At 37.0% G+C, this 18,147-nt stretch overlaps 4 protein-coding genes across 6 annotated transcripts; all 4 read right to left on the bottom strand.

Annotated features, from left to right (window-relative positions):
- Window positions 1-1,264: 1,264 nt before the first annotated feature.
- LOC130749473 (ethylene-responsive transcription factor 4-like) lies at window positions 1,265-2,093 on the bottom strand. The gene has a single exon (XM_057602841.1). The coding sequence runs from the start codon at window positions 2,065-2,067 to the stop codon at window positions 1,462-1,464; it is 606 nt and encodes a 201-aa protein (XP_057458824.1). The 5' UTR covers window positions 2,068-2,093; the 3' UTR covers window positions 1,265-1,461.
- Window positions 2,094-5,435: 3,342 nt separating this feature from the next.
- Window positions 5,436-5,927, bottom strand: LOC130743445 (ethylene-responsive transcription factor 4-like). The gene has a single exon (XM_057595699.1). The coding sequence runs from the start codon at window positions 5,925-5,927 to the stop codon at window positions 5,436-5,438; it is 492 nt and encodes a 163-aa protein (XP_057451682.1).
- A 541-nt stretch (window positions 5,928-6,468) lies between these two features.
- Window positions 6,469-10,982, bottom strand: LOC130742857 (30S ribosomal protein S20, chloroplastic-like). 3 transcript variants are annotated; one of them, XM_057594949.1, is made up of 4 exons: window positions 10,468-10,982; window positions 10,176-10,315; window positions 9,516-9,785; window positions 6,469-9,325 (listed from the first exon to the last, which is right to left on the bottom strand). In XM_057594949.1, the coding sequence occupies exons 1-3, from the start codon at window positions 10,703-10,705 to the stop codon at window positions 9,555-9,557; spliced, it is 609 nt and encodes a 202-aa protein (XP_057450932.1). In that variant the 5' UTR covers window positions 10,706-10,982; the 3' UTR covers window positions 6,469-9,325; window positions 9,516-9,554. The 3 variants fall into 3 exon arrangements, with proteins under 3 accessions (XP_057450932.1, XP_057450931.1, XP_057450933.1); XM_057594948.1 differs by lacking the exon at window positions 6,469-9,325 and having other exon boundaries at window positions 9,335-9,785; window positions 10,468-10,981; XM_057594950.1 differs by lacking the exon at window positions 6,469-9,325 and having other exon boundaries at window positions 9,335-9,785; window positions 10,565-10,964.
- Window positions 10,983-11,526: 544 nt separating this feature from the next.
- LOC130742858 (30S ribosomal protein S20, chloroplastic) lies at window positions 11,527-17,303 on the bottom strand. The gene is made up of 3 exons (XM_057594951.1): window positions 17,103-17,303; window positions 16,790-16,950; window positions 11,527-12,076 (listed from the first exon to the last, which is right to left on the bottom strand). Exons 1-3 carry the CDS (start codon window positions 17,242-17,244, stop codon window positions 11,846-11,848), a joined length of 534 nt encoding a protein of 177 aa, XP_057450934.1. The 5' UTR covers window positions 17,245-17,303; the 3' UTR covers window positions 11,527-11,845.
- Between the last annotated feature and the right edge of the window lie 844 nt (window positions 17,304-18,147).

The raw sequence follows: 18,147 nt of genomic DNA, 5'->3' as shown, positions 1-18,147 counted from the left end.
AATTGTGCTCCATTATTATTCATCTTTATTGCTTTATCTTTTTCTCTCAAAATTGATTGCAAGGCTAACAATTTTCTCAATTCATTAATGCAACCCAACTTTTTTTATCGTTATTCGGTGAGTAGATATATTAATATTTACTACTCTCTTCGTTCGAGAAAGATTTTATTTTTGTCACTCTCCAATTTTTTCAAATTTTTTTGTTGTTTTAAAAAACTAATGCGTTTGTTTTTAATTTTTTTCTTCTATGCTCAACTAACAAAATGAATGATATTATTACTAATTAATACAAATTAATTATATATGACCTCATTAATCTTCAATTAATGCTTAAGTTAAAGCTAATTTTACTTATACGGTATAGGCATATATGGCTAGATGTTATTATTGTACGTGAAAGTGTGTACTACTATTAAAGACACATAATTTTGCATTAGAGTATTCTAATAATTTCTTTATTAAAAAGGTTAATGAATAAATTTAATTTGTGATATGAATATTTATATAGCATTTAATAAATATATTATTTCTTTTTACTTTTTTTTTCCAAAATCTTTTTTATGAAGTCATCTAAACATCATCAAAATTTCCACTTTATTCCATTTATTTTTTTTCCCATTTTGTTCCATAAAACTTTCCTTTTGACTACCAAACTCATGTATCAGTCAATAATTTTAATCAATGAAATGAGGAATGATTTGACAAACCCAAAAAAGAAGGTATGGTCCTCACTTTGTACCTTGACCATGTTTAATTTTTTCTCTCTTTCTTTTTAGTGGCCTCAGCGCTGAAATGGGAGAAAAGAATATCACCTCAAATCACATGCTTTTTGATAGAACATCTTTATGTTTGATTATAGGATTTAGATTCATATACACTTAATTTTTTCTTCGATCTAATTTCAACTCATATTCTCTTATTTTCAATTACATCACACAATGTATATTATTTCTATTCAGTAAAAAACATTTATGTTTTGTATAAGCTAAGCAGTAATGTCCATCATCGTTGAAGCACCGCAGTAATGTCCATCTTAAATTAAAAATGAACAGACATCGAACAAAATTAAAATGGTAACATACGACGATAATAAAGGGTGCCCTAAAATGCTTTAGAAAAGACACAACAATGCCGATTGCGACATGTTTGTTAGATCTGAACCAACCACTGCATTTTGAAAAATAGACAATAGGCACACGATTAAGATTAACAACAAAAACAGTATAGTAGAAATCAAAATCAAACAAGGATCATTTTTTGTTTTGTTTTTTGTTAATATGAAAATAAAAAGGCCATTATTACATTTACATGTTGTTAACAACGATGTCCATGACAACAACATGAAATTCCTCAGCAGAGAAAACAAAGGCCTATGTTTTGTCTAATTTTAATTATTTGTAATTACATCATCAGCATCATCGATCACTCTCTAGTCTCAATTTTAAATTGAGAACAGAAAGATTAGGCATTATCTGGTAGGGGTGGGGCGTTAAGGTCAAAATTGACCTGATTTGGACCTACAAGGACTTGTTCATTCTCCACGGTGGATGACGACCCAGATTCACTTTGATCTCTTCCTTGCCTCGTGGCGGCGGCAACAGGAGTCAAGTCATTAAAGAATGCTAGAGGGTGACCAGCAGCGACGCTGAAAACCCTCGCGGGGGCCGCATTAGCATTAATGGCGACGGAGGAAACAATCGGTGTAGTATCAACAACAGCGAGAGTGAGATTCAACAGTGCCGAAGAGGAGAACTCGAAGGTACTTCCTTGGCTGGGAATGCGCAGGACAGAGTTGTTGTTGTTGGTAGGGATGGGAAAATTGAGATCTGTCGTGATGGGGAAATTGAGCTTGGCCTTATCGCCATGGAACGCACGCGCTGCATCGTCATAGGCATACGCTGCTTCCACTGCAGTGTCGAATGTGCCGAGCCAGACACGAATTTTCCGATTTGGATCACGGATCTCGGCGGCATAACGACCCCATGGTCTCTTCCTGACCCCTCTGTACTTGACCTCTGTGGCCAGGTTGGGTCGAGGGAGAATGGTGCGATTCCCTCTTGGAGGCATTCTTTTGGGGGAGTGAAACTAAGAGGTTAAGCTAGAGACTCAAGATGAATGAAAAAAGGAGATGAAGGAGATTTTATAGCCCCCACGAAGAAAGAGAAATATAGTGTGTGTGCGTGCATGAAAAAAGCCACGCTTCTTTTGAGCGTTTTATCTCACGCGATGTGGAAGCACTTGGATATACATTGACCACACTGTTAACTCATTTTGGTCATAATCTGGTTCTACCTACTCCTTAAATTTAAATATTGACACGTGTCTTAGTAAAGTTAAGTGGCGCTTAGTAATTGGATTGAACATTACATAACAAAGGATCAAGATCCTCCTTTTCCAAATGTATCTTATTTTCTGTCTCACCAATGATATTGTGTCATGTCAATTAAAACCAACTCATGTAAGGCTATAAATGTCATAACCATGTAATTTTAATTGACATGACATAATTTTGTGGGTTTGGACAAGAAATGAGACACCATCATTCAGTGATAGAGGATCTCAATCACAAAAAAAAATGGAACATGATGATAATAATGTTTTGTGTAATGTATTTTGTAACTCCAAATTAGTAGGACAAAACTATAAATTTAAGTCCATATATACTTTTTCATGTTTATCATTTGAATCAGCATAAAGAATTGAAGTCAACAAAATATTGTCAATAATAATAATACCTTACATATATTATGTATATATTTCTCTGATTAATAATTAAAATTTATTAAACTTTAATTTTAATATATAAGAAACTTGAAAATTTTGTAATTAGTTCCAAATATAAAAAAATATTAGTAACTATCTTATATTCTTATTAATGTAAAGGTCAATTTCAATTATTATTATTAATTAAAATTTATCCTCAAGTTGTAATTAATAATTAATACTTAAATAATATTAATATTTAATTGTAAATATTGAAAATTTTAAATATTGAAAATTTTAAACAATTAGTAATTAATATAATGAATAATAAAGTGGATGTAATTTTTTAAGTTTTTAATTTTATTGTTTAATGTATTTAATATAAATCAAATTATGTATTGCTTAATTTATTGAATGCAAAGGTTCAAGTCTCTTTTACATGCCCATAAAAAAAAAGTCTCTTTTACATAAACACACATCAAGAATAAAAAATCACCATCATTTCTTTAATTAATGTTTTCTCATGGATTCATCATGAAATTTGTACCAAGATAAAAACATTATGGTTAACTAATTTCAAAATATAAATTTATATCATATATAAGGAAACTTTAAATATAATAACTAGTAAAATTGATAGTATAATTTTTAATTAATACAAATTAATGTGGCCTCAACTGAGAGAGTCTTTTCCAATTTCCAGTCTAGATTTTTATATATATTAAAAAAATAAACTTCTTTCGCTGTAAAAAAATAATACAAATTAATGATATATGATCTCACCAATTCTCAATTAATAATCATTTATGATTTAGTCAAAACTAATTTTACTTATATGATATAGATAATTAGCCATTTATGGGAAGTAGGGTTGGCAACGGGCCCCACGGGTGCGAGTTTGACCATTCCCACACCCGGACCCAAACTTAACACTCAAACACAAACACACCCAAACCCATACTCAATATGGGTGTAAGAGTTAAACCCAAATCCAAACCCCTGGGGTTTCGGGTTATCCGAACCCAAACTCAAAACCCAATGTGAGCACCGAACCCGCAAAAAACTCAAAAATCCGACCCGAAAATAACATGAACATAAGCTGATTAAACCTCATCAGCTTTCCAATACAAAGGAAAAAATATAGTTCATGCACATAAGTTGATAAACAACATAGTTCATGGATTTTTTACGTTAAAGAAAACCCTACTTAGTAACTTTAATAATATATATATAAGGGATGGTAATTACATGTATAAGGCTTTCGGGTTTGGGTCTGGGTGCGGGTTTAATCAATCCCACACCCGAACCCAAACCGGTTTTAAAATTCGCGTGAAACCCAAACCCTAAGAAATCGGGTTTCACCCGAAATTTCGAGTAGGGTTTGGGTCGGGCCCCGCGAGTGTGGGTTTTTCTGCCATCTCTAATGGGAAGACGTCATTATTATAAGGGAAAGAGTGTGATCTACTATAAAAGAACCATAAATTTGCATTAAAATATTTTTTATAATATATTTATATATAAAAGGTTAATGAATAAATTTAAATTTTGATATGAATATTTATATATTATTTATTAAACATATTATTTCCCTTTTCCACTTTATCTTCCATATTGTTTTTTATGAAGTAATCTAAAAGTCATAAAAATTTCCACCTTATTATCTTTTTCTCATTTTGTTCCATAAACCTTTCTTTTGACTCCCAAATTCACATACCAGTCAATAATTTTAATCAAATGATCTGACAATTTTTTTTAAGAAATGGTCCTCACTTTGTACCTTGACTAAATTTATATTTTTTCTTTCTTTTCAGTAGCCTTAAATTGATGAGGCATTGAGATCGGCGCAGAATTTGGACAAGAAGAACAACAGCGCCTCTTTGATTATAATTTGATCCACCCTTCAAACCCTCACTCCCCATCATAAACCTGTAAGAGCCCTCCTTGAAACTTTTTCTTTAGAATGATGGACCCTGTCGTGGAAAGTAAGGTCCACCATGACACCACCATGTACATCAATTAGTATTTTAGTTATTACCATTCATGTTATGTGTAAGCTAATACTAATGTCCATGGTCAATTAGAGAAGAACACACTTCAAACAAAATTAAAATAAATAAAATACTAACATAGGATGATAGAAAAACACTTCACCAAAATGCTTTATCAAAACAAAACAAAAAATACAATACAATTGATAGATAGTTAGACATTTTAGGCATGTGGATTAAACCAGGGTGATCAAGTATTAGTCTCACAGCTATCGGCTGTAGAGATACCTTGGTCAAGACAAAAAAAAAAGTATAAAGAAAAAGATTAAACCTGCAATCACTGCTCTTATATTGGGTTGAAGTACCCTTATACTTCATTCAATATTAATAATGCATGGCTTATAAAAAATAAAACTCCTCTTTAGAAAATAGACAATAGACACACATTTAGGAGTAACAACAAAAAGGAAAAAATAAACAACAAAATCGAAGACCATCATTTTGTTTTTGTTTTTTTATTAATATGAAAATGAAAATGCCATCATTACATTGACATGTCGTTAACAACAATGTCCATGTCAGCTGCAAGAAACTCCTCAACAAAGAAAAAAAGACATATGTTTTGGCTAATTTTTATTATTATTTGTATTTAAAAAAACTCGAACCACCATGTCAGCTGCACTATTTCATCACCGTCATCAATCGATCTTTATTTTTAAATTGAGAGCCGAAAGTCAAGGTCAATCAAGAGTTGGTATTCTCTGACGGAGGTGGAGCGTTAAGGTCCAGATCCACCAGGTTCGGATCTAGGACCCGCACCGCCGCATTAGCTTCAAGAATAGCAAGGGAGGAAACCACTGCGGTAGCATCAGGAGTGGCAAGAGTGAGATCCAACATTGGCAAATAGGGGAACTCCAAGGTGCTACCCTGGCTAGGACTGCGCACGACCAAGTTGTTGTTGTTGGCTAGCTCCGCCAGGATGGGGAACTTGATCTCTGTTGGGATAGGAAAATTGAGCTTGGCCTTGTCACCGCGAAGCTCACGCGCCGCCGCGTCATAGGCATGCGCAGCTTCCACCGCGGTGCTGAATGTGCCAAGCCAGATGTTCTTTTTCTTCTTTGAGTCATAGATCTCGACGGTGTAACGACCACTTTGATTCTTCCTGACCCCCCTGTACTTGACCTCTGTGGCCACGTTCGTCGGGTCGGGTCGAGGGAGAACGGCTCTTCGAGGCATTTTTGAGGTTAAAATTGAGAGTTTGAGCTAAAAACTCAAGATGAACGAGTATTGAGTTTCTAAGAGGAAGACATGTATGAAAGAACCAAAACGAGATAGAGAGATTTTATAACCCTAATGCAGAGAGAAAATAATGTATGTGTACGCGTGAAAGCAGCTACGCTCCTTTTGGGCGCTGATCTAACATGACGTGGATTCACTTGGATAGACACTAATCACATTGTTTACTCCCTCTGGTCAAAGATCCTCCTTCTCCAAAAAAAATATTATATAATATAATATAATATAATATAGTATTGTATTATATTATATTATATTAACAAATTACAAAATATTATATATGTTAAAAATATAATTAATACTTTATTATTAATAATATCCTAGAAAAAAGCTATCTTCACACTTATTACACCGACACGAAAAATGGGAGAGGTTGGAATAGAAGAGAGATAAATGAAAGATATTATTTTTTTTTAGAAAAAGTAATGAATATTATTAATATAAGGAGTCTGAGCCAAAAGCAACTGCAGACAAGAAACAGTGTACAATACGAGCTGAACCTGAAACAAGGCGACCAAGCTTCACTCTGCCCTAAAGAAAATAAACCCACCACCAACCCACAAAATGACTATGGATAGTTCCCAAGAAAGAGCCTCAGTAAAACCTTGCTAGGCAAAACCCAATGGGAAAAAAACCTAGCAAGGAAAAAAAGTACACAATCCTGGGAAAGCCATTCTGCATCTGAATACAAATTTATAATCTAGTAGCAGCTATCATGGTCCCAAAATTACATACAAATGACCAACATCAAGGTAGTATGCACATATCCTATAACACTTGTTGCTAACAAATACAAGAATAAGATCCTCCACCATTTTGCACACCCGCAACTTATAATTGCAATTTGCAGCAACACCAATTTGTTTTGTGTGAACCAACAGCACCAGCACCTTAAATGATATTCAGCAGCAATAAAAAGCACATCAGCAAAGCCACAAACATAAAATCAACAACAATTTCCATAACAGCATCCTCATAGAAGCACCCAACAGCAACAACACATTTTAGTTTGTATGAGCCAGCCCTCTAGAACAGCAGCACCAGTACTCAAATAAATGCTCAGCAACAGTAAAAATCATCTCCTCTAGGCATCAATCAAATGAAGAAGATTGTTGAAGAGAAAATTTGGTGTGAATAAATCAAAACTGAATATATTAGCACTAAATTTATAAAAAGACGGCTAATTTTTAATTATGGATATAATTAAATATATAATAATTTTAAAAGTTTTTTTATTGGAAAATGTTAGTTGTTAGTAATGTTAGTAAATTAGTCTCTCATCAGGATTCAAACCCTGGACCCTACACCTTTCATCTCACTCAACCCTTATGTCTCCTAACTCTTACCACTTGAGTTAACATTCGGGTACAATAATAGTTTATAACCCTGATGTAGTGTGTGTGAGCGAGTGAAAGAAGTTAAGCTCCTTTTGAGCATTTGATCATATATGGCGTGGATTCACTTGGATTCACACTAATCACAATGTTCACTCCCTCTTGTCTTAATTTGGTACTACATGCTCCTTCCATTTAAATATTGACTTGTATCTTACTTAAAGTTAGGTGATGCTTATTAATGGAAGCGAACATGTCAGAACATGATTGTGATCCTCCTTCTCCAAATGGTGTCTCACTTCCTATCCCACCAATATTATTGTGCTATGTCAATAAAAAAAACACTCCTGCAAGGTTATAATTTGTATGTATTGTTAGTGTATAATTTCTTTACACAGACATCCAAAAATTGAACATCATATCAGAAAATAAGCATTTAATTAAAATAAAAAATAATTTAACTGTTTTTGATTAAATGATTGAATGTTGTGTTTGAAGAAATTTTACACTAATAGTGCATCAAAATTAAACTCTAAATTTAATTAGATATATATAACTCTATCATGTTTAACTGAAAGAGAACTCAACACAGAAACTTCTTAGTTAAAATTGGTTTTTCCAGTAACGTGGATAGCCATTCACGAACGTGCATGAAAGCTGTGGTTTGCATTGAAGAAAATACCATAGACCACTTATTTCCAAATGTGACAAAAGTGTATTTGGCAGCAAAATGTAATTACACCATGCTTAGATTCATGTTTAAATATTCATCCTTTTCAAAATATATTTCTAATATATTCTCCTATAATATTGTAGAAATAACAGGCTAATTAGAAGTCAGCTAGAGCAGTTGAGATTGCGCATGTGCATTCTATTACTCAGTTGTGAAGTTATTGCTAGAGTTACATGTAATTCAATCGTATATAAGTCATCAACTCGGAATTTTCTGGTCCATTAAAAGTTCTCCATTTCCTCTTCCTTAGATATATTAGAACAAACTTCATGATGTTGTGCAAACATAGTTTCAGTAAATCGATAAGGATAATTTCTTACTTTGGCACCATCATGTTCTTACAGCTGTGAAAGGATTCAAGCTCCAAAGCCACTTCAAGCAAGAATGGATTCTAGAGAAATATGCCTCTGAGGAATATGGGATTGAAGACATTTGCATAGTAAAGTATGAACTTTGGGAGAAGTAAGATTCCATGTTTCTTTCATGGCATCAATGTCGAGTTCTTTGTTAAACCAAATGGTTGGTTGTAATTTTTCTTATCCAGTGTGGTTCAGTCTTGAAACTTCCTCTGCTTCTCAAATTATTTCCAAGATTGAAAATTGAAAAACCAGTTGAAAAGAACATAGAAAGATGTCCCAACACCTGGATATCTTCTGCAAATCAAGAAGATTGTTGATGCTCTAGTTGCTGCTTGATCACATGTGACTGAAGTTGCACATGTTACAGCTGTTTTAGATGGCTTAAGAAAGGAATATGTAAAAAAAAACGTTACACTGTCAACCAAGCAGTTCTTTAAAATTTGTTTGGTTGAATATGTAAACTAAGGTAAATAATAAGTAAATAATAAACAATTATACACCAATCTTGACAGTGTCAAACATGTTAGCAGTTTTGAAAAGGCCAGTGGATACTAAGGAGGCCCAATCACAGAACATAAGGACCATTTTTCTCTGCTAGCTTGAGGTTTTCAATGGAAGGTGTAGCAGTTCTGAGAGCCAAAATTGAGGTAAAAAAAAATACTTGGAAAAAGAACAGTTAGGGTTCAATTATATTACCCAATGACTTATATGCCAATATTTGTAAGAGCATGTAAATTTACTATGTTGATTATCTTTACTCTACTAGCATTATCCTCAGAGAAAAACTTGCCTTATTCGCTATGGCGCTATAGGTGAAGAAATTAGAAATCTTAACCAGCAAATTCTCAAGCTCAAGAAAGTGTTGCAACTATTAAGCGGTTAGAGACAGTTGCTAGTGACTTATGCCTGCAACTGCAATCATGAGAACAAGGATCAAGTTATATACCACAATGAGGAAAAAGTACAGTGAAGATGCAGTTTAAAACAAAGGCTCAACATGATGATTACATTGAACAGTATACTAATTTGAACCAACACCAAAAAAGACCAAATACAATGTTTGAACAAAGTGAAAATAATCTGCATAAGTCTTCAGTAGCACCTCATTTTTAATCCATGTGAACTAGTGAAGGGGATTGCTTCAGACACTGCCTTCAGAACCTGGGGTATACCAGCCATGGTGGATCTCCACAAGCTTCTTACTTCTGGCAAGCCTAGACTTTCGACGTTCTCCCGTGTTCCTGTGCATTGTGCCCACTCTCACTGCCTTATCGATTACCGAGTAAGCCTCTCTAATTAGTTTCTCAATTGGAAGGATTTCTTCTGGTTGTGCATCTTTTTTATTCTTAAGCGATTCCAAAGCTTCCAAAGCCTGCAAGACCATTGATTAGATGACTGTCATGAAATTCTATCCGAAAACAAATACCATACCAAACTAGAAACTGAGTTGGCCTTGCAAGAGTATTTTATATTGTGAGCAAGATCATGAGCACTCAACAGAAGCACTTGCAATCATAACATCATTTACAGTGTGACAAGTAAAAGGTTGCTGAGTAATTGGTGATACTCAGCCACTCTCTATTTATAGGCAACATGCCTCACTCACTAACTCACCCACTAATTAACCAATGAGTCTTATTATAACTAGACAAAGCTTGCATTATGCTATAGTACTTCACCTTGAATGCTACAACAATGGAAGAAATTAGAACAATCATGTCTTCCACTCTAAGGTATTGGAAGAGAATTGTGAAAAATGTACCTTTTTGGTGCGAGTTTTTATCAATGATTTGCGGGCTCTGTTGTTATTGCGGCGATTCTTGGCCTGGCGACCTCTCTTCACAACAGAATCTACCTTCTCCTTTGACGCTGCCACGCCAACCGAGCTCAATGACATGCTACCTGCAACAAAACTCAACACACACATACCCACAATTGAATACTACAGCAAAATCAAATCTTTTAGTGTTTGTTTACATCCTCAGCTGAAAATATGGAAGACAAGATAAACACCATCAAAAGGGCATGAAGAGAGAAAGAGAGAGGAATTGTACTTTGTGAGAAGACAGTATGAGAAATGTTTCTGCAGAAACTCAGAGAAGCAGGATTGGAGATGGAGGAAGAAGAAGAGGAATCAGCTAGAGAAAGGACCTTGATTTTGGAGGGAAGTGTCAGCCATGAGCACGAAACTGCTGCTATGTCTCTTGCTTTCAGAGATTGGTTGAGGTTATAGGCTTTTGTTCTCAGGAAGAGTTGTCGTCGTGAGACTAGTTTTTCTATCACCCCCAACATAGTAGCTCTATCTTTTGCTCTGTGAGCAACGTTGTTGCAGATTGCACGTTAGCTTTCTGTACTCATGGTCATGGGGTGGTTTCTTTGGCTCATGGTTGGGTGGCGTGGGAGAAGGGTTTTGGGGGCAATGGTGGGGTCTCTGAAATCCTTCAACATGACATGTTTGCTATTTGGCATGCTTGTCTGTTGGGCTTCTAGTTTCTTAATGTTGTTACTACTTTTGACTCTTTGTAGACTCAAGTTTTTTTTTTCTAACCCCTGAGTGTGATGAAGGTCGAAAGTTTACCTAAAATTGCGGCTCGTAGTAATTGAACTCAGTTTAGGCGTTCAATCATTCACTTTTTACCATTGTGACGACACCTGTTAGGTTTGCAAACTCTCAAGTTGTTAGGTAATATTATTCCTGATTTTCACCATAACTCTTCATTAATTAGTATTACTTCGGTACTTTTCGACTAGAGTCTGGGTTGTTTGTTTTGAGCATATCTCTCGAGAGGGTAATGCTATAGCTTTTTTTTTTTTACCATTACATGTTTGATTTGTGTAATATTGTTTATGTGGGGTTAGCCCCTGGACTTTGGGCTTGGGCCTCGAATATAATCAAAAACAAAAAAAACTATGTTGATTTTGTTGTTCATGAAATCACTCCTATGTACTTTGTAAGGATTATCATGGTGTAACTACTTTTAGAGAGTAGGTCTTTTTATGAGAAATCTTATATTATGTCTTATATGCCAATATTTGTAAGAGTATGTAAATTTCCTTTGTTGATTATCTTTACTCTGCTAAAAAACTTGTCTTATTCGCTATGGTGCTATAGGTAAAGAAATGAGAAATCTTAAACAGCAAATTCTCAAGCTCAAGAAACTGTTGCAAATATTAAACGGGTACAGACAGCTGCTAGTGACTTATGGAGGCATCACAATATACCACAATGAGGAAAAAGTACAGTGAAGACTAATTGCGAAGACGCAGTTTAAATCAAACACTCTACATGATGATAGTATACATTGAACAGTACACTAATTTGAACCAACACCAAAAAAGACCAAATACAATGTTTGAACAGAGTGAAAATAATCTGCATAAGTCTTCACTAGCACCTCATTTGAATCCATGTGAACTAGTGAGGGGATTGTTTCAGACACTGCCATCAGAAACTGGGGTATACCAGCCATGGTGGATCTCCACGACCTTCTTTCTTCTGGCAAGCCTAGACTTTCGATGTCCTCCCGTGTTCCTGTGCAGCGTGCCTACTCTTATTGCCTTGTCAATTACCGAGTATGCCTCTCCAATCAGTTTCTCAATTGGAAGTATTTCTTCTGGTTGTGCATCGCTTTTCTTCTTAAGCGATTCCAATGCTTCCAAAACCTGCAGACCATTGATTAGATGATTGTTATGAAATTCTCTCCAAAAACAAATACCATACCAAATTAGAAGTTGAGTTGGTCATGGAAGTGTATTTTATGTTGTGAGCAAGATCAGTAGCATCGGCTGCAGTTTAACACACCATTCACAATGTTAAGTAAACCTAAATGTTAGTGTATGAAAGCACTCAACAAAAGCACTTGTAGTTATAACATCAGTTACAGTGTCTGATAGATCCCCAAATAGAGAATGGGCTGAAACAACTAACCCAAGGCCCAAGGTATGGTGTGTGTATGTGAGGAGAGGAAAGAATAGGAAGAATCCAGAAGAAGAGTGAGCTGGCAGTGTGAGAAAGGAGTGCTAGGATGAGTTAGTTACGGGAATCAGGGGGGGTATGTGTATAAAGGGAATTCTGTTAGCATGAGGGAGACATCTGTGAGTATTGCTTTTGTTAGAGAGAATAGAGAAGTTATGCTTTCTCTATAGGAGCCTAGCTCTGGAGTAGTAGTGATACTACTGTAATCATCTTCCTTTCACATAATTCCATTAAGCAATTTTCTCCCATTATTCCCTTTTCCTTTCTCTGTTGCATTGGTTCCCATCAAATTGGTCCGACCTACCGGATCTTCCGAGACGGATACCAGTGTTCATCGTCGGTGTTTTGACAACAGATGCCACCGGCGAAGAAGATGGAGGCTAAGGTTGCAGCTCTCGAAACTGAAGTCGTCAACCTGCGTACCACCTTGATCACCATGCAGGAACAAGCAGAGAGAAATCAAGCTCGCTTGCTAGACCTGCTAACTCAGCGATTGTCGAAGCAATCGGTTGAACGCGATGAATCCGGAAGTACGATCAACAACTCTGCTACCAGATCGGGAACAGAGCAAGGAGGATCTTCCAACGTTTCGGGATGGACACGCTTGGATGGGGGATTGTTGGATGAATTCCGCAAATCCGCTAAGAAGGTGGAACTCCCACTGTTCAATGGAGAAGATCCAGCGGGGTGGATAGCTCGTGCTGAAGTCTATTTCCATGTAATGGGAACAAGCCCTGAGGTTAAGGTGAACTTAGCTCACCTATGCATGGAGGGAGCTACCATTCACTACTTCAACTCCCTGTTGTATCTGGATCCCGGATTGACATGGGAGAAGTTAATCAACGAGTTACTGGAACGATATGGGTCTGCAAGCAAGGGAGATGTCTTCGAGCAGCTCTCAGATCTACCCGACAAGCAATACTTTGGGAATTTCATTCATGGCCTCCGTGAAGATATCCGTGCTCGAGTTCGGAGTATGCGAACTCTGATTTCTCTTCCTCGTCCTCGTCTCATACCCTTGGCAAGAGCGGTGGAAACGGAGCTCCATGGACCAGGACAATCTCTTTCCGGGTCAAAGGGAGGAAGCTCCAGTATGGGTTTCGGGTCGGGTTCGTTCACCCGAGCAGCCCATCAAATTTCTCCTGGATCGGGCCCAACAGGTCAGAACTCAAACCAAGGATGGGTAATAGTTAAGAATCGCGAAGACAGATTGGAACGGCGAGAAGACGAAGGGAAATCTCCCACAACACCACGCGACAAAGGGATAAGGCACCTTCCTTACCAGGAGCTTCTTGATCGGCGCCAGAGGGGTTTATGCTTCAAGTGCGGCAGGAAGTATCACCCACTGCATCAGTGTCCTGAAAAGCAACTCCGAATCATGCTAGTCGATGCGCTGGAGGATAGTGGTGAAGCACCAGAGTCTTGGAACGTTGAGATGGGAGCAGAGGAGACGGAAGCAGACGGAGAATTCAGCGTTATGAAGATGGAAGAAGAGCCCGTACAAGCCCAGACTATGGAACTACAAGGTTCCATCCATGGCGTTCCCATCATGATTTTGATTGACAGTGGAGCAACCCCCAATTTCATATCCAAACGTGTGGTGGAGGTTATGGGGTGGTTTGTTCAGTCGACTCCAGCGTTGCGCATCCGTTTGGGTGATGGCCATAAAGCAATTGCCAGAGGAAAATGCAAGCAAGTGGAGGTGGGAATAAATGGGTACAAGACCACAGTGGATGTGTTACCTTTTGATTTGGAAGGAATTGATCTGGTGTTGAGAGTAGCTTGGCTTGTCACTTTGGGGGAGATGATTGTGCATTGGGGCAAACAAACCATGAAGTTCCAGCAAGAGGGGAAATGGGTTTGTCTGCAGGCTCAGGACTTCTCACAGAAAGGGGAATTGGCGTTAGAGAGTTTTTTTGGCCAAGTACATCGTGAGGCGGGTGAGTATTATCAAGCTACAACACTAAGAACTGCAATTACAGCAGTAATTCCCAGAACTGAGAACCATTTGACTGAAGCACAGGAACAACAATTGGCTACATTGTTGGCTGCTTACAGTGATGTCTTGGCTGCACCAACAGGCCTGCCACCCCAAAGACAAAAAGACCATCAAATTACCTTATTGGTTGGCCAAGGACCCGATAAATTTCCGATTCCAGTAATTGAAGAGTTGTTGGACGAGCTGCACGGAACGCGCTACTTCCCCAAACTTGATTTGAAGTCAGGGTATCACCAAGTCTTTGTGAAGGAAGAAGATGTTCCAGTAGGTGATCATCATGTTGAGAAAGAAGCACCAAGTGGGATGGATGGAGAATTCATGGATGCCATAGAGCCTGAGGGAGTTTTTTCCACCCGTGCAGTACTGCAGCAGGGCGACACTGTGAACCAGTACCTTATTCAGTGGCGCGGAAAGTCTGCAGGAAAGGCTACTTGGGAGGAAGAACAGACCATTTTGAACCAGTTTCCCGCGTTCAACCTTGAGGACAAGGTTGTATCTCAAGGCGGTGGAATTGATAGATCCCCAAATAGAGAATGGGCTGAAACAACTAACCCAAGGCCCAAGGTATGGTGTGTGTATGTGAGGAGAGGAAAGAATAGGAAGAATCCAGAAGAAGAGTGAGCTGGCAGTGTGAGAAAGGAGTGCTAGGATGAGTTAGTTACGGGAATCAGGGGGGGTATGTGTATAAAGGGAATTCTGTTAGCATGAGGGAGACATCTGTGAGTATTGCTTTTGTTAGAGAGAATAGAGAAGTTATGCTTTCTCTATAGGAGCCTAGCTCTGGAGTAGTAGTGATACTACTGTAATCATCTTCCTTTCACATAATTCCATTAAGCAATTTTCTCCCATTATTCCCTTTTCCTTTCTCTGTTGCATTGGTTCCCATCAGTGTCAGGATTGTTTTTGGAGTCTTACTGTAAGTGGATGAAGCTTGCATTAGTTGTATTACGCTAGTACTTCACCTAGAATACCAGCATAAACCCGGAGCATCATTGTACTGTTTACATCAAACATGTCATACCATCATATTATATCACTTTAGCGTCTTATTTCTCTCCTCTCTTTTCTATCTTTCCCCAATAATCATAACATCTTTCATAAGGAAAATCTTCAATTTCAAGCTAGAAGATGTGGAGTCATGGGAAATGTCGAACGACAGATCTGCACTTTTCCTTAAATAAGGAACAAAAGGCAATAATCATGTCTTCCATTCTAAAGTCATGGAAGAGAATTGTGAACCTAAAATGTATTTTAGTGTTAGGATAATTAACATATAGGGATGAGAGGGACATAGAATACTATATGTAGCTGCCACCTGTAGCCACTTAATTTTGGACGCTAGAAAATAAGAGATCACAATATTTTCAGTGAAACAAAACATCTAATTAATTTAGAATTTTTACAAAACTTTGATAGAACCCTGATATTATCGAGTAGAGAAATGTACAAGCTTGTTGAGATATTCAAGAGTCTCAGCCACTCTCCCTAATTCCCAATTACACAAACAATACCAAGGATAGCCAATCCCTCTCTAGACCATTCTTATTTATAGGCACTTGCCACACTAACCCCCCAACTAACTAACTACCTAACCCCTCTACTAACCAACTAACTCCAAGTACCTATCACAATATTTTCAGTGAATTAATTTAGAATTTTTACAAAACTTAGATAGAACCCTGATATTATCGAGTAGAGAAATGTACAAGCTTGTTGAGATATTCAAGAGTCTCAGCCACTCTCCCTAATTCCCAATTACACAAACAATACCAAGGATAGCCAATCCCTCTCTAGACCATTCTTATTTATAGGCACTTGCCACACTAACCCCCCAACTAACTAACTACCTAACCCCTCTACTAACCAACTAACTCCAAGTACCTATCAAACTTATAGGAGAAAAAGAAGAAAAAAGCACACTTATTAGCCTGCCAAAACAAAAATATGGTTCAAAACAAAATATCTGTCACCACATAAGTAAAAATAGACACCAGTCTATTTAACCAAACCAGCAGATCCAGTAATTTACAGCAAAGAGAGAATGTTACTTTGACATAACATTCCCATTTTCTCTATAGCACAACTCACAAAGTAATATCATCTCAATCCTGCTCCATATCACAATGGAAAAAATCTCTAAAGCCTTGTTTGGTTTGAGGGAAAGGCATAAAATGAAGTGGAATAAAATGAAAATAAAATAAGCTCTATTGTCTAGATTGTTTAAAATAAGGAATGCATTCTATAACACCTTTTCTTTCCCTCAAAATTTAGACAAAATGTAACATTATTTAATTGCATTCAGTTTCACTCCACTTATTTCCACCCCCATTCTATTTCATTCCACTTCCAACTACATATCCAAACATAGCCTAAAACAAAATGGTAGTTGAAAAAAAGGTACCTTCTTCATCCGGGTTTTTATCTCCGATTTGCGGGCTTTGTTGTAAATGCGGCGTTTCTCGGCCTGGCGAGCTCTCTTAATAGCAGAATCCACCTTCTTCTTCGTCACTACCTCGCATACCACCAGGGTACGCCTCTGCACTGGACTCAACGACAAGCTACCTGAAACAAAACTCAACACAGACATACCCACAATTGAAAACAACAACAAAATCAAATCTTTTAGTGTTTTTTCACATCCTGAGCTAAAAATATGGAAGAAAAGATAAACCCCATCAAATGGGCATGGTGAAAGAGAGAAAGAGAAATTGTACCTTGTGAGAAGACAGTGTGAGAGATGTTTCTGCAGAAACTCAGAGAAGCGGAATTGGAGATGGAGGAGGAAGAAGAGGAAGCGGGGGAAAGGTCTCTGAATTTGGAGGGAAGGGTGAGCCATGAGCACGAAACTGCTGCCATGTCTCTCTGTGAGGGCTTAGCCTCTTCAGATTGATGGGTCTATCCGTTGGGGTAAGGAGATGATAGAAGATAAATGTTAAATATATATTATTTATTGAATGAATTTTGATTAGCATATTTCCTATTCTACCCTTGTTGCATTTTCTTTTTCTTTTCTGAAATAGTGAAATACAATTCATCCATTACTTTTTATAAGTAACTTTAAGCTGCAACAAGAAAAAAAAAACAAAGCTTTTACATTATGATTAAAAAATAGGATAGTAATATTTTTTATTTTGATGAAATTGTTTAGTATATAGTATTTTTTCATTCCTGTTTATTTGTCAGAGTTTTAAAAAAATTATATGTGAATGTAGTATTTCAAGACAATATTTAACTAATATTTGTTTAATTATACCCTCATGTACAATAAAATCTTCAGTTAAACAATGCAGAGGTTAAAGCGTAAAATGAGATGTTTATAAGTTTGATAACTTTTTTTACACCCTTAACTAATCAAATTTTAAAAATGTGTCAATATTAATGGATTACATTTGCGTTTATGCAAGCCAAGTGTGGAGAGCTATATGAGTTTTGGTCTTGGGTCTCATCCTTTCATGGATGTTGATGTAATGGGGTGTTGCAGCTTCTCTCGAAGGGGTCTAACCCCCTTGCACTCGCGGGTGGATTTGGAGAGTGAGAAATATTTTTTGTATGGAAAATGTCACTATTACACAATGTTTTTGGTGGCTAAAATTGTTGCATAGATGACTTATATCACGAATGGGTTTGAGGTGGCAACTTGCTCTCGTAGTGCGTTTAGTTGGGCAACTAACCTCAGCGGCTCTGTCTGCTGCTTTAAATGTGGACGGGAGTTTCATCCTCCATTGTGTGGGGTTTGGGGATTGCATTCGCAATACTAAT

This window comes from Lotus japonicus, chromosome 3, assembly GCF_012489685.1.
Source record: "Lotus japonicus ecotype B-129 chromosome 3, LjGifu_v1.2".
In the NCBI taxonomy this organism is placed as follows: domain Eukaryota; kingdom Viridiplantae; phylum Streptophyta; class Magnoliopsida; order Fabales; family Fabaceae; genus Lotus; species Lotus japonicus.
The sequence above is the reverse complement of the archived record's forward strand: the minus strand, read 5'-3'. Positions and strand labels throughout refer to the sequence as shown.